General features: G+C 41.4%; 1 protein-coding gene and 1 long non-coding RNA gene across 2 annotated transcripts; both read left to right on the forward strand.

Annotated features, from left to right (window-relative positions):
- Positions 1–1,667: 1,667 nt before the first annotated feature.
- On the forward strand, positions 1,668–6,640 carry LOC120031542. Its single transcript, XR_005473743.1, has 3 exons — positions 1,668–1,776; positions 1,972–1,998; positions 6,351–6,640. It is a non-coding gene; the product is annotated as an uncharacterized LOC120031542 (long non-coding RNA).
- Positions 6,641–10,330: 3,690 nt separating this feature from the next.
- Positions 10,331–26,139, forward strand: LOC120031583 (vegetative incompatibility protein HET-E-1-like). The gene is given in 12 exon segments (XM_038977392.1): positions 10,331–10,349; positions 18,176–18,289; positions 18,563–18,694; positions 19,917–20,007; positions 20,165–20,253; positions 20,795–20,830; positions 20,833–20,873; positions 22,156–22,375; positions 22,502–22,618; positions 22,807–22,967; positions 23,862–23,949; positions 26,051–26,139. Coding segments are annotated over 12 exon segments (1,197 nt in total).
- Positions 26,140–27,630: the final 1,491 nt, after the last annotated feature.

Raw genomic sequence — 27,630 nt, forward strand, 5'->3', positions numbered from 1 at the left:
ACAGGCAATATCAGTGGCTTGAGTCTGAGGCGTAAGGTGATTCAAAGTAGATACATCATTCAGCAGAGTAGCTTCATATTCTAAAGAAAAAATAATATATATATTTTTTTTTAAACAGAATGACCCCAGGTTTTTAAAGAACTATATTCAGAGGCAGCATAGGTTTCAAATCATTGGATATCTCATAGTTAGACTATAGCATGATTCCCCAACTGGCGGCCCGCTGGACGAATTTGGCCCGTGGGTGATTTTATTTGGCCATCCAAGTTTTATGAGCAATAAATAATACTAAAATGTTTTTTTGTTTTTGTTGTTGTTCATAAACGACTAAAAACACCAGCAAATCAGCTCCAAGTGATTTTAATTTTGGAAATCTATTCCAAAGTATTCCCACGCACCAGAGAGATATGTGATCTTATACAAATGTATGCAAGGTTTGAAATTATTATGATTAGTAAAATAGTATATCTTCTTGTGGTCAATTTGCAGTCTACAAATGATTTGTAATATATTCCGCCCTCCCCCCTGACCATCTGCTCTAGAAAATAATCTGCTTTTAAATACCTTCATTCCATACCTGCAAATGGATTCTCCTTGAAAGGCACTCATCTCTTATTTGAGCAAAATTAGCAATCATCAGTAACGGAAATAAACATGGACATCCATCTAATTGCAATACTTTTTGTCTTGGAAAAGATCCACTTTGTTTTCTCTCGAACATACCCTTGATGATTCCATGGGCCCAGGAAGAGGAACCTGTCGGTTTTTCCCCAACATTGAAAGTGGTGAGCTCATCTCCTGACATTCATAAAACACTTGGGGTCGATAGGATGCACAAATGGCTAGCAGACTAGTTTACAGAGGTCATTTTGTGATTCAACAACGAATGTAAAAAACACAATATTTATGAGCACCTGGCTGACATTGACATGGTTGACGTGCAAGCACATAGCAGCTAAAAACGCTAAATAAATGTCCTGAAAGTCTACACTTGTTTCAGTTATTAAACTCAATAAACGAAAGTAACTTTTATTTGCCATGCAATGATTTTATAATTACTTACAAGTGAATGGCTCTAGATTCTGTAGGTTGGAATATTATTACTAAATGATTGTTTGGAGTTCATTGCGATTGTTAACGTGGATCGTGACATTTCAGTGGCTCGTTGCTGGTTCCAGAATTCAATACACCCTCTTTCCAGCCGTGAGGAACCCGCCAAAGGGATACGTTGTAATTGAAAGTGATACATTGTTATTCAAAGTATGACATTGTAATCAGCCATCGACAAACCTTGACATGAATTGAACGATGTATCCAAACACCAGTCTACTTTTATTTCAAAAGTTGTCACACACCTAGCCCTAGATCAGACCACATACTAGGCATGCTATACAAAACATAACAGCACAATACAATAACCTACAATACAATGCAACACGATACAATAAATAGGCTATCGACCTATATGGAAAAATAGAAGAATAGAAAAATACCCATCTGTTTCATTCGTGCCAAATAATTTGTAGGCCCTATTAAAGTGAATTTACACTGCTCATGACTGTAAAACAAATGTCTGTTCTTGTGCACATGCAGTCATGGTGCACACACCCCTTTCAGACCCATCCTCTTCTAGCTGAAATAGACACAGATACACTTTTGCTGTTCAGAGACTCAACCCTCTTCAACATGAACAAAGCTCTGTTCTGTGCTGTCTTCATCTTGCTGGTGCTTTCTGTGTTCACAGAGGACATGGAAGAGAATTCTCCAAAGGCCAAGGTAAGAACCAACATATCAGTATTAGTAAAGTATTAAGTAGAGATTAAACATTAATTGTAGAGTTCAGCAATTGTATACATATCATCAATAGCACTAACTTGTGGTGATTAGTTTCCAGGTATTGTGTTAACATTTAGGTAACAGCCTAAAGTGTTGTGAAATGTCTAAAATGGTCCTATGTCCTTCGTCTTTCAGGTGAATGGAACCAGCGTCTCTGACAAGGTATTCCCATTTTTTACAAATTGATTGAGCTAATCAGTGAATTGGAGATAGAGAGGGGAATTGTAAACTAAGAAAGTGTCTATAGGCCTACCCACCATAAGGGTTGTTCTTGAATCGCGGTGTTATTTGGGTGTGGCATTTTGGAGAGAAAAAAATGAACTTCATTTTTCTCTATTTTTTTCAATATATGAGAAGTCTCTTATACAATCCATAGTATAAGGAATCTCTTGTCAAGCAAACTATAAGGAGCAAAGGTCAACTATAGAATACCAATGCAACATCCACACATTCACACGTTTGGCAGACTTTGTGTAGAAAACATTTACCGGCACCTTTTAGCTACTGCTCACACATACTGTAGCAGGAATATGTGTAGACTTAACACTTGTACGACAGGCATCCTGTATGTACAACTTCATCAGCATTCTGTGGTTCAACTTTCCTTTCAAATGCATGCTTTTGATTGGGTGTTGCGGAGGATCACAGAGGTTGATGTGGTTGAGGTTCATTTCAGATCTAGCCAAAACCCTTGTCACAGGAGCTCGATGCAGAGTTGTTACCGGTTTTTCCCATCGATTGCACCGGAAAGTCGCTCTGGATAAGTGTGTGCTGAATGACTCAAATGTAATGTACAATGTAATTTGTATGTCTGAAGGTGTGTCGTACTTGGCTCCCCTTGTGGTCAACGTCCAGGGCTTGGGTCTTCACCTTGGTGAAGGGTCAGCCTCTGTATCATGGAGGGCATTAGCTCAAAATCACTAAGGGGTGCACCTGTAGGGTTCAGTCAGAATTCACTAGATCAGGCAGCGCAATGCCTGTATAATAAAGGCACTCGGTATGACACTCGGATGACGTTTTTTTTCTTCCCCCAAAGCGTCTTACGGCACAGTGATGCATACATTGTTACTCATTCTGAGAACACTGTTTGTTACTGTCCATTATCAGAAACCCAAGCTGTCTTTTTTGAAACCCACATTTGTGACCACAGTGCTGTATTAGGAAAATGAGACACTTTATTTTGTGGTCCATGCACACAACATACAAATCTAACAACCATGCATGAGATTTCCAGTGTTATCGAAATTGTATGTGCTCACTGCACTTATTTCGAACATGACGGATGTGACGTAGGTTGTGGTTGTGAATATTTCAGCACAGGGAAAGTTGCAAGGACATCAAAGAAACATACAAAAGGAGTTGCTTTTCCTTTGTTTGGCCTTTGATTTGGAAGGACAGGCAATATCAGTGGCTTGAGTCTGAGGCGTAAGGTGATTCAAAGTAGATACATCATTCAGCAGAGTAGCTTCATATTCTAAAGAAAAAATAATATATATATTTTTTTTTAAACAGAATGACCCCAGGTTTTTAAAGAACTATATTCAGAGGCAGCATAGGTTTCAAATCATTGGATATCTCATAGTTAGACTATAGCATGATTCCCCAACTGGCGGCCCGCTGGACGAATTTGGCCCGTGGGTGATTTTATTTGGCCATCCAAGTTTTATGAGCAATAAATAATACAAAAATGTTTTTTTGTTTTTGTTGTTGTTCATAAACGACTAAAAACACCAGCACATTCTCCAAAATGTGGCATTTTGGAGAAAAAAAAATGAACTTCATTTTTCTCTATTTTTTTAAATTAAATGTATTGGGTACATCTTCCCATTGTAAATGAACTAATATGGTAGCTTAATGACTTTTAATAATGATTTACTATTATGATAACATCGTGCCACCAGCAGGAGTAGTTACACCAGTGACGGTAACTCCAATGGCAACATTTTGGTAATTGAGGATTTTCGAAAATGGAGGGCACAGATGCTCGAATCGAGTCATTAAAACGTAAAAAATAATTGACCAAAGTGTTTTTGATTCATAATTTTGCTCACAGTGTAATTTCCCTTCATTTAACATTTGTAACACCAATTAATCTATTTAGACACACCAAATGATCAATGGAATCCTCAAATGTATGAGACACTAAAAGGGTGTGATTAGCTAATAATTGTATTTAATATAGACCTTTCCAGTGCAACACTTTTCCACTGGAGGTCAATGCAAGGTCCGTGTAAATCTTTGTAATGAGTGATTTTCAAGGTGGTTACACCAATGGGGATAAAACTTAGGGACACATATTATATTTGTAAAATTAGTAATAGCCTGTTTTGTTTTTATTGATAAGTACAATATACAGTTGATGTCGGAAGTTTACATACACCTCAGCCAAATACATTTAAACTCAGTTTTTCACAATTCCTGACATTTAATCCTAGTAAAAATTCCCCTGTCTTAGGCCAGTTAGGATCACCACTTTATTTTAAGAATGTGAAATGTCAGAATAATAGTAGAGAGAAAGATTTATTTCAGCTTTTATTTATTTCATCACATTCCCAGTGGTTCAGAAGTTTACATACACTCAATTAGTATTTGGTAGCATTGCCTTTAAATTGTTTAACTAGGGTCAAACATTTCGGGTAGCCTTCCACAAGCTTCTCACAATAAGTTGGGTGAATTTTGGCCCATTCCTCCTGACAGAGCTGGTGTAACTGAGTCAGGTTTGTAGGCCTCCTTGCTCGCACATGCTTTTTCAATTCTGCCCACAAATTTTTTATAGGATTGAGGTCAGGGCTTTGTGATGGCCACTCCAATACCTTGACTTTGTTGTCCTTAAGCCATTTTGCCACAACTTTGGAAGTATGCTTGGGGTCATTGTTCATTTGGAAGACCCATTTGCGACCAAGCTTTAACTTCCTGACTGATGTCTTAAGATGTTGCTTCAATATATCCACATAACTTTCCTCCCTCATGATGCCATCTATTTTGTGAAGTGCACCAGTCTCTCATGCAGCAAAGCACCCCCACAACATGATGCTGCCACGCCTGTGCTTCATGGTTGGGATGGTGTTCTTCGGCTTGCAAGCATCCCCCTTTTTCCTCCGAACATAACAATGGTCATTATGGCCAAACAATTCTATTTTTGTTTCATCAGACCAGAGGACATTTGTCCAAAAAGTACAATCTTTGTCCCCATGTGCAGTTGCAAACTGTAGTCAGACTTTTTTATTGCGGTTTTGGAGCAGTGGCTTCTTCCTTGCTGAGCGGCCTTTCAGGTTATGTCAATATAGGACTTGTTTTACTGTGGATATAGATACTTTTGTACCTGTTTCCTCCAGCACCTTTGCTGTTGTTCTGGGATTGATTTGCACTTTTCGCACCAAAGTACGTTCATCTCTAAGAGACAGAACGCGTCTCCTTCCTGAACGGTATGACGGCTGTGTGGTCCCATGGTGTTTATACTTGCGTACTATTGTTTGTACAGATGAAAGTGGTACCTTCAGGCATTTGGAAATTGCTCCCAAGGATGAACCAGACTTGTGGAGGTCTACAATTTTTTTCTGAGGTCTTGGCTGATTTCTTTTGATTTTCCCATGATGTCAAGCAAAGAGGCACTGAGTTTGAAGGTAGGCCTTGAAATACATCCACAGGTGCACCTCCAATTGACTCAAATGATGTCAATTAGCCTATCAGAAGCTTCTAAAGCCATGACATAATTTTCTGGAATTTTCCAAGCTGTTTAAAGGCACAGTGAATTTCATGTATGTAAACTTCTGACCCACTGGAATTGTGAGACAGTGAATTATAAGTGAAATAATCTGTCTGTTAACAATTGTTGGAAAAATTACTTGTGTCATGCACAAAGTAGATGTCATAACCGACTTGCCAAAACTATAGTTTGTTAACAAGAAATTTGGGGAGTGGTTGCTAAATGAGTTTTAATGACTCCAACCTAAGTGTATGTAAACTTCCGACTTCAACTGTATGTAATGCTTTTGTTAACTTTCTAGAATTCAAAAATAATACATAGATTGACAGCTTTAAATCCCCAAAAATATGTCATTATAACTGTACATTAAACAATGCATAAACATAACGTTTTGCATTATAAAGCACTTGCAGTATGTTTTATGACTGATAAACAGTCCAATTTAAACAGAAAACATGTATAATGTGTAACTATTTGTCATTTCGAAGTGTTTTTTCTTTGGATGTGAATGCCACCGCAATTCAAGACCGACCCATAAAGGGTTCTTCGGCTGTCCCAGAGAACCCTGTTTGGTTCCAGGTAGAATCTTATCACCAAAGGGTTATTAAAAGGTTATACCATGGTTTGTTGGGTAAGTTGGGTTCTACATTGGTTCTACATCGGTTCTACATGGAGCCAAAAAGGGTTCTCATACAGGGACAGCAAAAGAACCCTTTATGGTTCTAGATAGCCCCTTTTCTAAGAGTGTAGAAATTCAGTTCTTTCTCTCTCTGTCTCTCTCTCTCTCTTCCCTCTATCTTCTCTGTAGGCATCGGGGGCAAGCACCTTGGCACTTCCGTTGTTGCTGCAGTTGGTGCTGATGGTTGCACCTGCCTTACTTCAAACTCTACTGTAGCACTTGCTATGCTCTCCTTCCACAAGACTCTGCAGAACTTCTGCAAGAACGGGCGCAACAACAATAACAATAGCTTCAATGACTAGGCCTACTATATTTACCGGTGCTGTAGACCCTAGCTGACCCGTTTCCATGATTGAACACCATGAAATTCTTAACCCAAATGATCTTGTAATAATCATACAGATCCAGAAATAAATGTGTGTATCTACACTCTTCTTGATTTTTTCTTTCTCTGTCTGATAGATGGAGCCGTGTGCAGACTATGCCTATGACATATTGTGGGCTAGGGATAGGCTAGGCCTTGAACAGAAATGACAAAACGTTGATAGTGCCGCAAAACGCACAGCAGGACATAGAAGAGACAAGATGTCAAATGAAAAGCAATACCTCCACCTGGTTTCAAAAATGCTTTCACACATACAATATTGAAAGTCTATACCCCCTTGAACTTGTATTTATTCATTTGGCATTACATAGCGGGATTGAATTATATTTCATCGTAATTCTTTGCCATTGATCTACACAAAATACTCCATAATGTCAAAGTGAAAAGAAAATTCTACACATTTGTACAAATTAATAGAACATGTGTAACTAAACAATAGTTGTCGCATAAGTATTTACCCTCTTTGTTTAGGCAATCCTAAATTAGTTTCTAAGTCAAATTTGGGGCTACTCCCGAGTGGCGCATCTGTCTAAAGCTGCATCGCAGTGCTTGAGGCGTCACTACAGAACCGGGTTCGATCCCAGCCTGTGTCATAACCGGCCGTGACCGACCAGGAATCCCATAGGGTGGCGCACAATTGGCCCAGCGTTGTCCGGGTTAGGGGAGGGTTTGGCTGGGAGGGGGGCTTTACTTGGCTCATCGCACTCTAGCGACTCCTTGTACCGGGCCGTGCGCCTCCAGGCCGATTTCGGTCTTCAGTTGAACAGTGTTTCCTCCGACACATTCTTCTGGGTTAAGCAGGCGGGTGTTAAGGAGCGTGGTTTGGCGGGTCATGTTTCGGAGGACGCGTTACTTGACCTTCGCCTCTCCCGAGCCCGTTGGGGAGTTGCAGCGATGAGACAAGATCGTAATTGGATAACACGAAATTGGGGAGAAAAATAAGTCAAATGTAACAAATCACATATTAATAAGTTATATGGACTCACTCTGTGTGAAATAATAGGGGTTGACATGATTTTTGAATAACTAGCCCTTCCTCTGTCCCCCATACATACAACATCTGTAAGGTCCCTCAGTCAAGTATCGAATTTCAAGCACATATTCAACTAAAAAGACCAGGGGGCTTTTCGAAAGCCTCATAAAGTAGAGCAGTGATTGGTAGATGTGCAATAATAACAAATCAGACATTAAATATATCTTTAAGCACGGTCCAGTTAATAATTATGCTGTGGATGATGCATTAAACTACTTAGACACATCAAAGATGCAGTCTTCCTTCTGAACTGAGCTGCAGGACAGGAAATAAACTGCTTCGGGATGTCATGAGGCCATGGCCATTGGTGATTTTAAAACAGCTGCAGAGTTCAATGGCTGTGATGGTAAAAAAAAAAAAATGAGGATGGATCAACAGCATTGTATTAACCTAATTGACAGAGTGAAAAGAATAATACAAATATACAGACAAAAATATTCCAAAACATGCATATGTATGCAACAAGACACTAAAGTAATACTGCGAAAAAAATACGCTCTAAAGGAATAAACATTTTGGCCTAAATGCAAAGCCTTATGTTTAATGCAAATCCAACACAACACATCACTCAGTAACTGCCTCCTTATTTTCAAGCATGGTGGTGGCTGCATCATGGTATGTGTATGCTTGACATTGACAAAGACTGGAGAGTTTTTCAGGATGAAAATAAATGTGATGGAGCTAAACACAGGCAAACTCCTAGAGAAAAACCTGCTTCAGTCTGCTTTACAGCAGACTGGGAAAGGAATTCACCTTTCAACAGGACAATAACCTACGACACAAAGCCAAATCTACACTGGAGTTGCTTACCAAGAAGACAGTGGATGTTCCTGAGTGGCCAAGTTACAGTTTTGACTTAAATCTACTTGGCAAGACTTGAAAATGGCTGTCTAGCTATGATACCCAAAACCTTGACAAAGCTGGAAGAATTGTGAAAAGAACAATGGGCATATATGGCACAATACAGGTGTGCAAAGCTCTTATGAGACGTACCCAAGAAGACTCGCAGCTGTAATCGCTGCCAAAGGTGATTTTAACATGTATTGACTCAGGGGGTTGAATACTTATCTCATCAAGGTATAGTAGAGTTTTATTTTTCATTCGTTTAAAAAAATATATCACCTTTTTCTTCCACTTGGATATTATAGAGTATTTCATGTAGATAGTTGCCAAAAAGGACAATTAGTCTAAATCTATTTTAATCCTACTTTGTAACACCATAAAATGTGAAGAAATCCAAGGGGGTTGTAGAATTTTATAGGCACTGTACACAGTGTAGTGAAAATGCTTGTGCTTCTAGTTCCGACCGTGCAGTAATATCTAACAAGTAACCTATCAATTTCACAATAACTACCTTATACACACACACACGAGTGTAAAGGAATGAATAATAATATGTACATATAAATATATGGATGAGCGATGGCCGAACGGCATAGGCAAGATGCAGTAGATGGTATAGAGTACAGTATATACATATGAGATGAGTAATGTAGGGTATGTAAACATTATATAAAGTGGCATTGTTTAAAGTGGCGAGTGATACATTTATTACATCCGATTTTTAATTATTAAAGTGGCTAGAGATTTGAGTCAGTATGTTGGCAGCAGCCACTCAATGTGATGGCAGTGGTGGCTGTTTAACAGTCTGATGGCCTTGAGATAGAAGCTGTTTTTCAGTCTCTCGGTCCTAGCTTTGTGCACCTGTACTGACCTCGCTTTCTGGATGATAGCGGGGTGAACAGGCAGTGGCTCGGGTGGTTGTTGTCCTTGATGATCTTTTTGGCCTTCCTGTGACATCGGTGGTGTAGGTGTCCTGGAGGGCAGGCAGTGTGCACCCGGTGATGCGTTGTGCAGACCTCACTACCCACTGGAGAGCCTTGCGGTTGTGGGCGGAGCAGTTGCCGTACCAGGCAGTGATACAGCCCGACAGGATGCTCTCGATTGTGCATCTGTAAAAGTTTGTGAGTGTTTTTGGTGACAAGACAAATTTCTTCAGCTTCCTGAGTTTGAAGAGGTGCTGTTGTGCCTTCTTCACCACGCTGTCTGTGTGGGTGGACCATTTCAGTTTGTCAGTGATGTGTATGCCGAGGAAATCATGTTTACTATGGAAGTTATAACAACTAATTATAACAAATGGGGCATATTGGTGTTATGATTGAGCACTTATTTGTTATTGAATTAAATGGCTATTTAAATATTTTATCTCACAAACTGAATTATTGAAGACCAAGTCCCATTCTCATACACTGAATATAAATAATGATTAAGTTATAACACCAAACACTATTAGGCTAGAACAAAAGGCACACATTGGCACAGAAATTAAATCTTATCAAAACAGTCACTGGAGGGGAGAAGTGAACGAGGGTAGAAATGAGGGAGCACATTTATTTGAATGAAACGCTGCCTTGATATTTGGATTTAGTAAATTAAGTTCCTCTCCATTCCACCTGGTGTCACTGTAAATCAGAGCAATGTCTGTAACCATCCGGAAGACCAGAGAAGTTAATAAAGCGCCTGTGCTTGTTTGAGATCTACAACATTGCAGTCGGACTGCGCATAATCACTAATCTACAGAAATCATCTTGGGTAAAACAACTACTCATTATGTGATGAAGATTAGCGTATCTGCACAGATCCTTGCTCAAATGTATCCCCTCAAACAGGCTATCTACCAGAGGTGGGACCATGTCATTACAAGTCACAAGTAAGTCTCAAGTCTTAGCACTCAAGTCCCAAGTCAAGTCCCAAGTCAAGACCATCAAGTATCAAGTCAAGTCTCAAGTCCTAAACTTTGAGTTTCGAGTCCTTAACAAGTCATAATGTGCTCTTCACCAAATGTAATACCATTTCATATTTTTAACAAGAGTAATAGTATATTACATTTACGCAAATCATGAATGCTTTTAAGAATATCTATATTTTTATTACATTCCAAATAAATGTTATATTTCCATGGAAATACATGGGTAGCCATGAGAAAGAGCCCCCCCCCCCCCCTCTCTCTCTCTCTCTCTCTCTGTGACAGCGGGAGAGGCGTGGTAGGTTGGGTCGGGTCGTGTGGGGTGGGGTGGTTGCATAGAAATACATCACCTACAACAGCCTTTGCCGTGTAGAATAGAGAATCGAGTACAGATCTATATATTGCATTTCTATCTGGAAAACTGTATCTGAATGCGGTGCCTCAGATGAAATAAGCCGCCGTTCTTCATTCATTATCAATGGAGAAAGCGCAAAACTGCGGAGGACAGCAGAGAGGGGGAGGGTGGGATTTGTGTGAAGCATAAACACAATCAGAGGTTCAAGCACTCGCCGTAATCAGCAGGTTAGGAAGAGTACACAACCATTCTAGGAGGCACTCTGCCACAAATGTGCTCATTTGATCTTTTCCAGCTCCAAACAGCGTGGTGGCGAGTCAATCTGCAAGTCTAATCTAGGCAAGCAGGGAGGATCGCACATAACAATACAGGCTACAGACATCACAAACCAGCAAAAAGAAACTCATGAAACAAGTTACACACACTCATAAACACACAACCTCGTGTGATGGATAGCTGTCGGCTATATTAGCCACGACTTACCGTTCTTTGTGCAGCTTCAAATGTCGAACGAAGTTGGAAATTGTTGCGCCTCCGTCTAATTTTCTAATTTTGCAAGTTGCAATCTGTTTTTTGTTGATACAGCGTTGTCTTTATATCCGAAAATAATAATTTTGGGTATCATCTTTCCAAGGGCTCCATCTGAATTTACCCGCCGACGTTCCTCTGCACTGCCATGCCCAATTTGATTGGCCGCTGTCCGATTCAAACTGTAATCCGTTAAATGAAGAGTTGATGCGCTGCACACCTTTTTTTAATAGCATAATTTTTAACATTTGGGCTTGGGGAGGGTATCAAGTCAGGTCGAGTCATAAGGCTCACGTCCAAGTCAAGTCACGAGTCATTGGTGTTAAAGTCAAAGTCGAGTTGCAAGTCATCATATTTGTGACTCGAGTCTGACTCGAGTCCAAGTCATGTGACTCGAGTCCACACCTCTGCTATCTACCATTGTTGCCATCAGCGATGAGACACGTCTATGGAAACAATTGACTGTACAGAGAGAGGACAGCAAATTAGTGAAACACGGTAGAAACACTTAAAAAATAAATGTTGCATGACCCACAAGCATCGTGAAACATTGTACACAGAATAATCAGGAACAGATGTTGGTGCTTGTAGAATAGGGGTTTCAGATGGGGGCGGTGAGAGAGCCCCAGAAGAAACTGAGACAGATTGAGCATCTGGAGATCCACATTTCACAATCTCTCACTCCAGAAGAAAGAGTTAAGGCACAGAACACGACTTCACTTCTCATCTTCATCCGTAGTTTTAATATCAGTCGTGTCGTGAGCGCACCGGTGCTTATTCCACAATCCTGAATAGATTTCCCTTGGTACTAATACTCCCGGATATGACTGTACTCGCTCCCACGAGAGATCTTGATGGAGCACCTTAATCCCCCAATACCATTCTTGCAGGTTACATTTGACATTATTACACTCTCGATCGTGAGTGGGTTCAATTGAGGCCAACCTAGCTGGAGCACACCGAGACTGAACAGCTGATCATTAAATCATTTCACCCAAGTGAGATAGAGAATTGGCTCGCCTGATCATAATCTTTACAAATATAGTGGTAAACAACTTGCGTTCTCATTAGGCTTTGGCCGAGTTTTAGATGTGGTTTTAGATGTGGCTTTAGATGTGGTTTTAGATGTGGTTTTAGATGTGGTTTTAGATGTGGTTTTATATGTGGTTTTAGATCAACCTCATCTACACTGGCACTAATTGAATATACCAAATGTAAGCATAACACGATACCCTTCTCTTGTGTCGAAATGTATCACGCCTTTCTAATCTTGATTGAGTGTCATTGTCATAGGGGCTTTGGCAATGAATCACCATGTAAAGGGGGGGGGGGGGGGGGGGGGGTTGCGTTTATAAACCCTGTATTGCTGATGCTATGAGAGGCTTTGAAGCCACCGGTCGGCCATATTGGCACTCCATAGCAGGAGACCTTCATAGAAATGAATGGAATTCTACAGTATTTCAATTCAATATTTCTAGGACAAAGTGACATGTATTTAAGTATTTTTGTTGTTGTAGTGGGGACAGTAACATTAGTACTCGCAAAAAAATATACTTTGTAGATCTTTTATTTTTATTAAACATAGCTCACATAATATAATTTTAAAGTATACATTAAGGTGCCTGTAATAGAATAATCGTGTCAGAAACGAATGTAGACATTAATAAATACATTTCTGTAGCTTCCAAAATATACTTTTACAATTGAGGAGTGCCAAGATGGCTTCGCGGTGGCTTCAATACAGCGCCCCCTGTCAGTCATTCAGGGTTTATACAAATTGTTGGGAGGCACATATCAATGGTCTACAGTGGTCATTTTGTCTCCTTTCCTTCATCAACTCTGATCTGGAAACACATAGGATCGGTGACAGTACTATAATGGATGGATGTCTACTCACTGTCTTTTATCAGTCCATCTCTTCTCAGATCAGTCCGGATGAAGGAGGGGCGACGTTAGACTATTGAGACGTACCCAGATTTCTACGGTCATGCATGTTATTATTAACCTAAATGATGTTCAAACAAATCTAAGCCCAACCCCCCCCTTCCCCATCTTCAGATCTCCAGGAAGGCGGAGCTCCGCACCAGATTGGCTGAACTTCTGCTGCAGCTTTCTGGCCCCCAGCAAACTCCGGGGATTGTGGGAGAAGGAAAACATGAGGAGATGAAAAAGTGCAAGGAAAGAGAGAGAGAGGGAGGGAGAGCTAGAGGGCGATAGGGGAGATTAACATCCCTGTTCACAAGCTGTAACATTCACTTTGATGCTTTGATCTGGCTTGAGTCTAGCCGACATAGGTCAAAGTCAGCCAGTCTTTCTTTCAAGGCATCCTAATGTATGGGAGTAGTAGAGGGGATAGTACGTCATGTAGCCATCACTTAGGGATTCCTTCCACACAGTCACGACCGGGCACACTCTCCCAGGGCTTTGAAATACCAAGGGAATACCAGGGGAAATGTCATTATCACAAAGTAGTATAAAGACATGATAGTGATAATCCGTTAATCAACGTTAAACAACGACAACATCAATCTGTCTTCCACGCCATGGCTACAAATGTATATTTATGCACTCTGAGATTATACTACATTGTTTGTAAGCTTGCGTGTGTGTCTATGGCTTAGCCTATGTACTGTCCTGTATGTCTGTGCACGTGATGTTTTCCTGAATGTGACTGCACTGTCAATTCACTCTTGGTATTTGGTGTGTTTTCTTTTTTTGCTCGGGCACAGTGAAGCCACCTCTGAGGCTCTTCCGTCGCACAGCCCCTCTCCTACCAAGATCCCCAAGGGAGAAGCAGGGCCGACAGAAGAAGACAGGCAGTCAGAAGGAGACGGTAAAAAGGGGAGAAACAGGAAGAAAGGAGGAGACGGGAGGACGGAGAGAGACAGGAGCAGGGGGAGAGCAGTCAGAGCTCCTGTCTAGCTGTGACCGACACAAGCCCCAAGGAAAACCAGGAAGGCTGGGTTATCTTTCAACTAGGGTTTGTTAGATTATGTAGACACATTCTCACACTCATTGGTATCTCACAAATGTACTGTGATTGAAGGAATCGAAATATGGTAACAGCTTGGTAGGCTCCCAGAAATCATATCACAAAAAGTTTACGTTTCGATCTGTCCTTCCCACCTGGGTTGTGTTCATTAGGGTCCACTGTAGGCACACTGAAGCAAAACGCTTCACAACGACAAACCAAAACAACCATTTCATAAGTTCAGATCGTACCTACCTGTTTCAGACTGTTTTCTTCTGCTTTGTGCCTACTGAACACAAGACTGATCTGTCTGTTTCCAAAAAACAGAATACAGCCTGGATTTGAACCAGGGACTGTAGTGACGCCTCTTAGACTGAGATGCAGTGCCTTAGGCCGCTGCGCCACTCAGGAGCCCCCTTAAAGGCAAAACGGATCCTAGATCAGTGTCTATTTTGACTTCATTCGCTCATAATGCCACCGCCTTTACGTGCGATGAAACAATGAATAAGGTTGATGCAACCTGTCGGTTCCAAGTGGAACAACGTATTTGTTATTTTTTCTGATAGATATAACACCATTCTCCATGCACTGTAATTTACAAATTGATAAGAGCTATTGATAAGAGATAGGTAAAGTAAGCCGCTGTTACGTTCTGACCTTTATTTCCTTTGTTTTTGTCTTTATTTAGTATGGTCAGGGCGTGAGTTGGGGTGGGCAGTCTATGTTTGTTTATCTATGTTTTTCTATTTCTGTGTTTGGCCTGATATGGTTCTCAATCAGAGGCAGGTGTTTGTCATTGTCTCTGATTGGGAACCATATTTAGGTAGCCTGTTTTGTGTTGGGTTTTGTGGGTGGTTGTTTTCTGTCTTTGTGTGTCTGCACCAGACAGTACTGTTTCGGTTTTTCACATTTGTTGTTTTTGTATTTTGAGTGTTCACCTTCATTAAACAAGATGAACAATTACCACGCTGCACCTTGGTCCTCTTCTTCTCCTCCAGACGACAACCGTTACAGCCGCTTAGATAAGGGGATTGTAAATATTACTGACAATTGTTTCAGATCTATTTTGACTTATGATCGCTGGAGACAAATGTGAAACCTGTCATATGGCAGCAAACTAAAGCATATCAACATATCAACTTTCCCACAGTGATGTTTATACAATTTTAGCCTTGTAACTTGCAAGAATGACATTTGGAGACAAACTATATGTAGCGACTCCTACCGAAGGTGGCTCCCCTTCCTGTTCGGGTGGCGCTCGGCGGTCGTCGTCACCGGCCTACTAGCTGCTACTGACTTTTCCTCCCCCTCCTTTTTTGTTTAGTGGTTACACCTGTTTGTGGTTAGGGTGATTAATGGGGCTTTATTACCCAGCAGCCCGGCCTGCTGGGTGTGCGGGATTGTTTTGTGTACAGGTTGTACGTGCTTGTGTGTCACGGTTCGTGTACGTGTTCTCATGGTATTTCGTGTTCTCGTTTATGCGGTGGAGCATTCATTTTAGAGTGGCGTTGTGTTCACCTGTTTGTGGTATTAAATTAGAACGCTACTCTGAACTCTCTGTCTCCTGCGTCTGACTCCTTCCTCCACTACACCCCGGGCATTACACTATAGGCTTCTGTAGCCATGCGAAAATTAGTGTACAGAGCCAAACCTAGAGAGTTGATTTATGGTTCCTAGAATGTTTTAATTATATAAACAGACTTTTGACTGTATGTTTTATAATTTGTATCATGTTAAATATTAGCCAATATTGGTAGCCACTGTCAGTTATACCCACATACATTTATAACTGTCACTAGTGTTAGTTTCCTTACATTTATAACTGTCACTAGTGTTAGTTTCCTTACATTTATAACTGTCACTTTAGTGTTAGTTTCCTTACATTTATAACTGTCACTTTAGTGTTAGTTTCCTTACATTTATAACTGTCACTAGTGTTAGTTTCCTTACATTTATAACTGTCACTTTAGTGTTAGTTTCCTTACATTTATAACTGTCACTAGTGTTAGTTTCCTTATATTTATAACTGTCACTTTAGTGTTAACTTCCTTACATTTATGACTGTCACTAGTGTTAGTTTCCTTACATTTATAACTGTCACTTTAGTGTTAGTTTCCTTACATTTATAGCTGTCACTTTAGTGTTAGTTTCCTTACATTTATAACTATCACTTTAGTGTTAGTTTCCTTACATTTATAACTGTCACTAGTGTTAGTTTCCTTACATTTATAACTTTAGTGTTAGTTTCCTTACATTTATAACTGTCACTAGTGTTAGTTTCCTTACATTTATAACTGTCACTAGTGTTAGTTTCCTCACATTTATAACTGTCACTAGTGTTAGTTTCCTTACATTTATAACTGTCACTAGTGTTAGTTTCCTTACATTTATAACTGTCACTAGTGTTAGTTTCCTTACATTTATAACTGTCACTTTAGTGTTAGTTTCCTTACATTTATAGCTGTCACTTTAGTGTTAGTTTCCTTACATTTATAACTGTCACTTTAGTGTTAGTTTCCTTACATTTATAGCTGTCACTTTAGTGTTAGTTTCCTTACATTTATAACTGTCACTTTAGTGTTAGTTTCCTTACATTTATAGCTGTCACTTTAGTGTTAGTTTCCTTACATTTATGACTGTCACTAGTGTTAGTTTCCTTACATTTATAGCTGTCACTTTAGTGTTAGTTTCCTTACATTTATGACTGTCACAGTGTTAGTTTCCTTACATTTATAACTGTCACTTTAGTGTTAGTTTCCTTACATTTATGACTGTCACTAGTGTTAGTTTCCTTACATTTATAACTGTCACTAGTGTTAGTTTCCTTACATTTATAACTATCACTAGTGTTGGTTTCCTTACATTTATAACTATCACTAGTGTTAGTTTCCTTACATTTATAACTATGACTAGTGTTAGTTTCCTTACATTTATAACTATCACTAGTGTTAGTTTCCTTACCTTTATAACTATCACTATAACTGTCACTCTCCTTACATTTTGCATCATTCCATTACACAGTTAGTTCACCTTTCTTTCCTCTGTCACATTCGTGTGGTTGTTCCTGAGGATCGCTAGCAATAGTGGATCACATCGGGCTAACGTATTACAAGTTGTGCAATCATTTGGGACATGTAGCCTATTGGAACCATTATGAACTGTAGACCATACATACAGTACATGTAGCAGGTTGAACCTGGAGACTGGCGCACTGTTCACGACAGCTGGACTGTTCTCATCACAGTTCCATGATTAGTGAGGATTATTAGGGTAGATTGATAGGACTACTATTCAACCCCTATTGTACACTTTTCTCACCTTTCAATATTTCATGGATTGATTCATTGAATATGGCAACGTTCAGGATGAATCAAACAACAGTATTTTTGATTCACCAATATATTTTTTTGCGTAAAGGCTCTCCAAACCTGTTTTTTTTAATTATTCATAAATGCTTTCCTAACTCTAAAAAGATCAGAGTGTTTTTAAATTGACCAAGTGGTGCTAAAAAGCAGATAAATACGTATGTACTTACATGGCTTTCTTTAATTGATCCCTAATATTCTGAACAGTTCTCTCAATATATTCTAGTGAGTCTGTCGACTAAATTCTAATTAAAGGTACACCAAATTTAAAGGGATGGCTTTATATAAATGTACTGAAACCCCTATTGGATGAAAACTCCAGGGGAAATCTGTCAGCCATCAAGTGGAAGGATTTTCAGCGGTTGATTTAAATTGATTCAGCGCACGCAAAGGAACCAAACCTATAAAGCCTGTTACGCACCTGCACAAAGCCCGTTATGCACACACATCTGAATACCAACTACTGAGAAGTGCATAGGAAAGGCGTACAAGTCTGAATTTGTCCCTCTGTAAAAAAAGTTCACCCAAGACTTGGGTTCATAGTGATTATGATGGGTCCCTTTTTTTTCAGATGCCGAGTTTACATCTCTCAAAGCATCATGGGAGAGAGCCAAGTTTCGCTTGAGGTCGATGGAGGGTCACAGTGACATCATCACCTGTGTGGTTACCGTCGACAACCTGGTGAGTGAGTCATTCTCCAATTAAATAATAGATCTCATAACTGTGGATAATATAATTCCATGAATTTCTTTCTTTCTCCCTCCTCCTCTCTCTGTAACTCTGACATGCTAATTGTCTCCTCCTACCACTGAGAGCCATTCTCGCCTGAACAGAGTGTTATTGAGCCACTTGAACCTTGTCTGCTCTCACTCTCGCGGTCTCTCTCTGTCTCTCTCTCTCTCACACTCATTTCATCGCTCTCCGTTGTTCTCGCCATCTCTCTCTCTCTCTATTGCTCTCTCTCTCAGTCGAGACACAACAGTAAAGTTGTGGCCCGTTCCTACGGCAACAGAGCAGTGGAATCTCGGAGGTCACACTGGTGGAGTCACCTGTCTGTCTGCCCCTCCGCCTGAATACTGTAGGAGACTAGGTAGGGAATGGACACACACACACACATGAGCACGCGCACACACACACACACACTGTCACGCCCTGACCTTAGTTATCTATGTTTTCTTTATTATTTTGGTTAGGTCAGAGTGTGACTAGGGTGTGTATGCTAGTTTTGTCTTGTCTAGGGTTTTTGTATATCCAGGGGTTTTGTAGGTCTAGGTATATACAGTGGGGCAAAAAAGTATTTAGTCAGCCACCAATTGTGCAAGTTCTCCCACTTAAAAAGATGAGAGAGGCCTGTAATTTTCATCATAGGTACACTTCAACTATGACAGACAAAATGAGAAAAAAAATCCAGAAAATCACATTGTAGGATTTTTTATGAATTTATTTGCAAATTATGGTGGAAAATAAGTATTTGGTCAATAACAAAAGTTTATCTCAATACTATGTTATATACCCTTTGTTGGCAATGACAGAGGTCAAACGTTTTCTGTAAGTCTTCGCAAGGTTTTCACACACTGTTGTTGGTATTTTGGCCCATTCCTCCATGCAGATCTCCTCTAGAGCAGTGATGTTTTGGGGCTGTTGCTGGGCAACACGTAACACATGTAAAACATGTACACACACACACACACACACACACACACACACACACACACACACACACACACACACACACACACACACACACACACACACACACACAACACACACACACACACACACACACACACACACACACACACACACACACACACACACACACACACACACACACACACACACACACACCCTTATTCTCAGTCAGGCATCCTGATTTCAGGCAGTGTAATTATAGTTTTAGTTCATCAGGTCAAATCCACGGAGAGAACTAGCAGCAGACACTCTGGGTTACTCTCATTCTGACTGAAGGAGGGATCGTTCCACTACTTGAACTTCTTTGCCCTTTCCGTCTCTCCTCCCACGCTCCCCCTCTCCGTATCTCTATCTCACTCTCTCCAGGTTTTTTTGCTCAGGCTTACATTGCCAAGACGAGAACTCGGAAGCATATCATATTAAATCAACAACATGGATGATAATTATATGCATAATGACTATGAACTGTACAATGATAACAAATAAAATTATTATTATTCCCTCCCCCACATTTCTCTCCATCTCAATCTTCCGTTCAACACCCCCTTGTCTCTTCCCCTCTTTCCCTCCTTTCCCCCTACTGTCAATCTCTCTCTCTCTGTCTCTGTCTCTTTCTCTAGCCAAGGATCTGTCTCCGGGAGACAAGGAGAGGTTCCTCCTGAGTGGCTCAGCAGACTGCTGTGTGAGGAACTGGGCCTTAAGTACTGGTGAGTTCACTACACACACACACACACACAGTCTGAGCCCTACAGCTTTGTCTGGGTGAGTGCTTGTGTGTGTCTGTGTGTGTGTGTGCCTACGTGTTTGCATGTGCCTACGTAATTGTGTTGTGGACAATTAAATCAGTGTTCCCCTCTCTCCGTCCAAGCCAGTGTGTAAAGTCCATCTATACCTTTAACGTTGTGACTGCTCTCTGCTTCGTGCCTGAAGGCGATGGCTACATCATCACTGGATCAGGTTTGTGTGGATGCAGTTTCTGTGGGGGGATGTGTGTGTGTGATGTGTGTGTGTACTCGGTAGACCAGGGGTAGACAACCCTGTTCCTGGGGTGCCGCAGGTACTGCAGGATTCTGTTCCAATTGGGCACCACACCTGACCAACTGAGCTAATTGATCAGTTCAGTGATCGCCTAAATTCAACACACCTGGTCTTCCAGGTTGGTTAAATCAAAAACATGAAGTGCCTGCGGCCCTCCGGGACCAGGGTTGCCTAACCCTGCAGTAGACAGTAAGTGTGGTCAGACTGATAGAGGCAGACAAGTGAGGAGACTCAGGCTCACAGGTATTTATGCAAACCATGAGTAATGTCTGCCAGCAACTGTCAGGCCTAGTTAACCTCTCTTTCTCTCCCTGACTCTCTCTCTCTCTCTCTCTTGCTCTTTACCATCCCTCCCCTCTTTCTTTTCCCGTACTTCGTCTCTCTCTCTCTTTCCCTCCATCTCGCTCTCTCTCTCTCACTCCTCCTCCCTTCACCCCCCTCTCTCTCTGTCTGTCTGCAGATGGGGGTAAAGTTCAGGCCGGGAGCTGGACAACTGTCAATCAATCAACGCAAATGAGGAGGCTGTGACCTCCCTACAGGTGGCTGCCATTATCGAGGTCCAATAGTGTCACATTCTATGCTTTTAAGCTATAGTGCTTCTATAACTATGGTTGTGTTCAAACGGGAAGAAAATGGACTGAAACTGGTCCAATAACAAACAAACATTTTTGTTTTCTGTTGTGCGCCCCAATGAACATGAACTTGTGTTTTCATCAAGGCCTTGCTGAAATATTTCCACACCGTTGCCAGATCTGTGTGTGTGTTTTAGCCAACGTAGTAGTTGTTGTCACGCCAAATAAATTGGCTGAGGCAGAAACAAAAATGCTGCCTGAAGGAACACATATCTTGTTCTCCTTATAGGCTACACACTTGTAGGCAGTGTGGAAATAAATTATTATTTAAAATAAATGATTAAGAAGATATATAGATTCCAATGAAGTTCAAACGAGTATTCGGTGCTCTTTTCCTCGTTCTTCCTTACCTTCAAATACAAATGCATTATATTTGCTAGGATAGAGGATCAGAAATGGTTTATACATGTTTGGCTAAAATACTTTGTAAGGTCCCTTGGGGGCGTAAGCTGTTAAAATACATAGTTTAAAGGTCCAATGCAGCTGGTTTATCTCAATATCAAATAATTTCTTGGTAACAATTAAGTACCTTGCTGTGATTGTTTTCAATTAAAATGGTCAAATAGAAACAAAAATTGCTTCTTAGCAAAGAGACAATTCTGTCTGGGAGTGGTCTGAGTGGGGAGGGGAAAACTAGAGAGATTTGGAACTGTCTTTCTTATTGGTCTATTAACTAATTTGTCACCATCCCACCAAAACAGGCTGACATTCTTGGCGACCTTTTCAAACAGCAATATAAGGGCATTATCATAATTTGAGCAATTTCACATTATTATTCCAACATCATAGTCTGGAAATATATAAAACACAAGAAAATCAATTTTTTGACTGCCCTGGGCCTTTAAGACTTACATTTATTTAGTGTTACAGGCTCAACACAGTTAGGCCAAAGCAGTGAAAGCACCATCCCCACATTTGTTCATTAATCATGCAAAACCATGTGAAACCACGCACACACACACAAGCATGCATGCACGCACAGACACATACATGCACACACACACACACATACACACACACACACACACACACACACACACACACACACACACACACACACACACACACACACACACACACACACACACACACACACACACACACACACACACACACACCGTATCCATGCATTGTATTCAGCCACTGCATTCTGTCTCCATGACAACTGCCCCCTATCTATCCTCTGCAGTCCCAGGGTCCCCTGGTGTTCAGCAGCTCAGCAGAGGGTGGGGTGTCTGTGTGGGAGGGGCTCTGCACCAACCGCGACCCCCTGCAGCTGTTACATCCTTGGGACGCAACGGTAACGGGCTGCGGGAGTCAGGGAGGTCGTTTGGCCCTCTGTCCCCGTGGTGACAGGCTCTCCGTTGCCTACGGCAGAGCCAACCTCGGGATCCTCAACTGGAGGATAGGTGAGAAGCAGTGTGTGTGTGCGTGCGTGCACTATATAGAAGAGCCAGTTTAATACGGTACTGTGCTAGACCTTACAGATCTGTGTACTATCTGATGTTTACCGTTCTGCTGTCCAATCACCACAGGCACCGTGTCCAGGCTAACCAATCACAGCAGCTTCGCTGGAGTAACAGATTGTGTACATCAGACACTCCTCATTGGCTCATGCTACGATTTGGCGGATGGGGAAAGCACCTTGAACTGTGAGTAAAGCTAACACAACTGGTTGTTCCCTCAATATTATGGTACAATTGCCAACCTATAGACCCACGCTGTTCGTAGAATGCATCGTTCCCTAAATCTATTTTGGTTTTCATCAACTTTTTTCTCTACTTCTCTCCTTCCCCTCTCTCTCTCTCTCTCCCTCCTTTTCTCCTTCCATCTCTCCCAGTGTTCTCTCTACCTCTGTGCCAGTACCTGGCCTCGCTGACCTGTGCGGATGCTCAGAGAATCGTCTGCTTTGCGGCATTGCTCACGGGCCGTGGGGGTCACCGCTGGGTCACCGGGGGTCGTGCCCTTACGGTGTGGGAGCAGCTCCCTAGCTCCGGGAAGCACCTTTCTGTCGGTACTCATCTAGATGAATGAATACTGAACTGATGATTTAATGATTTGCAGTTTAATATAACTTCTTTATGGGTGCACCTGACAAAAAGTTCACTATTACTCATGTGTCCCTATCCTCACTTCTTCATGTACTTTACACTAAACCAATGTCAGTTGAATAATATTTATTTGTAGTTTTTGTAAAAGAGAGGGGTCTCCCTTCTTTTTTGTGTGTTTTTTTTGTTGGTTTGTTTAACATGTAGGACAGTGTAGAATAACAGGGAAGAGAGAAGAGAGTTTCTTCCGAAGTAGCAATGGAACTGGGATTTGATCCCATGCGTACAGGCTACTGACATGAGTACCACAAGTAGTACCACAATGGAAATACGCCTTCGGGCTTTATCCTGTTTTAATCCTCCATCATTTTTTATGTATGCAATGTTGTCTCTGGTTGTCTCTAGCAGCCTGACACTTTTAATTATCAAAGCAATTCAATTCCATATTTGTGCTGAGGGGGTGGTGCTAATCATTAGACCACCCCAGGCCACAGTTTAAAGAATATTAATAAACAGTAATATATATGCAACAATATAACAAGAACAATATGGACTGTCAGTGTCAATTTGAGCAATAAGGCATGAGGGGGTGTGGTATATGGCCAATATACCACGGCTAAGGGCTGTTCTTATGCACGACACAACGTGGAGTGCCTGTACACAGCCCTTAGCTGTGGTATATGGGCCATATTCCACAAACCCAGAGTTGCCGTGTTGCTATTTTAAACTGGTTACCAACGTCATAAGAGCAGTAAAAAATAAATGTTTTGCCATACCCGTGGTACACGGTCTGTCAGCCAATCAGCATTCAGGGCTCAACCCACCCAGTTTATAATGGTGATGTTGTCACAGGGGTGATGTCACAACGAAGCGAGACAATCGATTGGACGCCTCCCTGATGGAATCAGAGGGAGATTCTGAGGAGGACAGTGGTGGTGAGGAGTGGGGTGACAGCGGGCTGAAACACACGCACAAGTAATATACAGTTGAAGTCGGAAGTTTACATACACTTAGGTTGGAGTCATTAAAACAAATTTTTCGACCACTCCACAAATTTCTTGTTAACAAACTATAGTTTTGGCAAGTCGGTTAGGACATCTTCTTTGTGCATGACACAAGTCATTTTCCAACAATTGTTTACAAACGGATTATAAATTCACTGTATCACAATTCCAGTGGGTCAGAAGTCTACATACACTAAATTGACTGTGCCTTTAAACAGCTTGGAAAATTCCCGAAAATGATGTCATGGCTTTAGAAGCTTCCGATCGGCTAATTGACATAATTTGAGTCAATTGGAGGTGTACCTGTGGATGTATTTCAAGGCCTACCTTCAAACTCAGTGCCTCTTTGCTTGACATCATGGGAAAATCAAAAGAAATCAGCCAAGACCTCAGAAAAAAAATTGTAGACCTCCACGAGTCTGGTTCATCCTTGGGAGCAATTTCCAAATGCCTGAAGGTACCACATTCATTTGTACAAACAGTAGTACGCAAGTATAAACACCATGGAACCACACAGCCGTCATACTGCTCAGGAAAGAGACGTGTTCTGTCTCCTAGAGATGAACGTACTTTGGTGCGAAAAGTCCAAATCAATCCCAGACCTTGTGAAGATGCTGGAGGAAACAGGTACAAAAGTATCTATCTCCACAGTAAAACGAGTCCTAGATCGACATAACCTGAAAGGCCGCTCAGCAAGGAAGATGCCACTGCTCCAAAACCGCAATAAAAAAGCCAGACTACGGTTTGCAACTGCACATGGGGACAAAGATTATACTTTTTGGAAAAATTATCTGGTCTGATGAAACAAAAACTGTTTGCCCATAATGACCATCGTTATGTTTGGAGGAAAAAGGGGGCGGTTTGCAAGCCGAAGAACACTATCCCAACCGTGAAGCACAGGGGTGGCAGCATCATGTTGTGGGGGTGCTTTGCTCCAGGAGGGACTGGTGCACTTCACAAAATAGATGATATCATGAGGATGGAAAATTGTGTGGATATATTGAAGCAACATCTCAAGACATCAGTCAGGAAGTTAAAGCTTGGTCGCAAATGGGTCTTCCAAGTGGACAATGACCCCAAGCATACTTCCAAAGTTGTGGCAAAATGGCTTAAGGACAACAAAGTCAAGGTATTGGAGTGGCCATCACAAAGCCCTGACCTCAATCCTATAGAAAATTTGTGGGCAGAACTGAAAAAGCATGTGCGAGCAAGGAGGCCTACAAACCTGACTCAGTTACACCAGCTCTGTCAGGAGGAATGGGCCAAAATTCACCCAACTTATTGTGAGAAGCTTGTGGAAGGCTACCCGAAACATTTGACCCTAGTTAAACAATTTAAAGGCAATGCTACCAAATACTGATTGAGTGTATGTAAACTTCTGACCCACTGGGAATGTGATGAAATAAATAAGAGCTGAAGTAAATCATTCTCTCTACTATTATTCTGACATTTCACATTCTTAAAATAAAGTGGTGATCCTAACTGGCCTAAATCAGGGAGTTTTTACTAGGATTAAATGTCAGGAATTGTGAAAAACTGATGTAACGTTCGTCGTCTGAAGATGAGGAGTCATCGGACCAAAGCGCAGCGTGGTAAGTGTTCATGTTAATTTATTAAAACAGAACACTAAACAAAATAACAAAAGAGAATGAACGAAAACGAAACAGTCCTGTCAGGTGCAGCAACACAAAACCAAAAACAACTACCCACAAAACACAGGTGGGAAAAGGCTACCTAAGTATGGTTCTCAATCAGAGACAACGATAGACAGCTGCCTCTGATTGAGAACCACACCCGGCCAAACACACAGAAATAGAAAACATAGAACACACTTATTAAAAGAGCATGAACTGAAAAAGGATCGTTTTGGTCCATTGTTAGCTGTTGCTGTTCTCTAAGGAAATAATCCCTATCAACAGGTTCCTACTGTATTCCTAATTATCTATATCATTGTATATCTATATCAATCACAAATCCATTATTCGTCCACCGTTTGACACACGTTTAACTATGACTCCCCACGTTACTGTAGATTACGATGATGACAAAGAAGAGGACTGCACATCCCAAGATGCATCAGAGTCGGGCTCAACGTCGGGGCTTCGCTGTGTTCTCCAGTGAGAGCCAGTTTCACGCCACCCGCCACCACCAAGCCCAAGACGCTGCGCCTCACAGCATGAAGAGCAATGAAGGCGAGAGGAAGGGAGTGAGGGGGACAGAGGAGAAGGAGAGAGAGAGGGGGGAGTGAAGTGTGACAGATTGAGAGTGGCGGAGGTGGAAGGAGAGCATACGGAGAGGGAGTGAGTGCGAGCGAGAGACAGATAATTTTCTATGTAAATGTTGTTGTTTCGTGTATGCAATAAAGCTGTCATACTGTGACCTTCCTGCCTCCAAATATTTCTCCTTCACATTGTGGTGTCACCTCATTTATTATGAACACGAGTTATTCTGTTCATCACCCCACTCAACCTGTCCTTGTGTAAATTAATGTATATTCATTTTCCTCCACCTCTCTGTCTCGCCACTCTCTGGCTCGTCTCAGTTTTATCGAAACATAACAGAGTAAATGTTTTCCTCTGCTCCCAAAATGAGAGTATTCATGTAATTTTCTGTATCTTCGTTATTTCCGTCCTCAAATGCGTTTCATCTTTTTTTTTTTTTGCTGTCCATTTAATTGAACGAGTTGAAAGCGTAATAAGCATTTCAATATCTTTCCTACAGTCTCCCTCCGTCCTCCTCCACTCGCTCTCTCTGACTCTACATGTCTCTGTCGCTAAGGCAACCAATGCCTTTTCCGACTCGCTCTCTATATCTCCCCCTTTCTCACTGTCTCGCTCATTCCCTCTCTCTTCAGCCAGAGGTAGGCATGTTCACTGGTATCTGTCTGAGTGAATGTGGTATGCGTGCTGGTGTGACAGTGAGTTGTCTGCTGGTGTGTGTGTGTGTGTGTGAGAGAGAGAGAGCGATAGTGCGTGTGTTCCTGTCTGTGTTTGACTGAGTGACAGTGGTAGTTGATATGAAGTCAATCTTTCTCGAGCTAAAAGTAGCAGCATATGGGATGTTGGCTACATGCGTGCCTATGAGGAATGTTTTGTGCACAGGTGTGTGCGTGCAAGTCTGATGTGCCAACTGTATTAGCATGTGGCATAATTAAGCTCTGATTTTTGGACAGCCAGGACCGAGAGAGAGACAGAGAGATGTGTGTGTATTCCTGTACTGCCTATGAGTGTCTGTTTACGTTTTCAATAACAGTCAGTGTCAGAAGAGAAGTGAACCCCCCCTCCCCTCTCTCTCTGTCTCTCTCTCTGTCTCTTTCTCTGTCTCTCCCTGTCTCTCTCTCTCTCTCTCTCTTTCGCTCTTCCTCTCTTTTCTTTTTTTTCTTTCCTCCCAGAGAGAGAGATGATCGGAGGATTGGGGGCTCAGTGAACAGAACGAAGCGATGGAGAGATGGTAAGATGGAGAGAGTGAGCAGATGTTAAGACAGACACAGAGTCAGACCCTCTGGTTGTATGCATGTTACATGAGGAGTCCAGTTAGACAGTGGACAATGCATTTGTAATGTTAATCGTGCTCTAATTCGCGTTCTGTCTCCCTCCTTTTCTCTCCCACCTC

Source organism: Salvelinus namaycush, chromosome 37 (assembly GCF_016432855.1).
Source record: "Salvelinus namaycush isolate Seneca chromosome 37, SaNama_1.0, whole genome shotgun sequence".
NCBI lineage: Eukaryota > Metazoa > Chordata > Actinopteri > Salmoniformes > Salmonidae > Salvelinus > Salvelinus namaycush.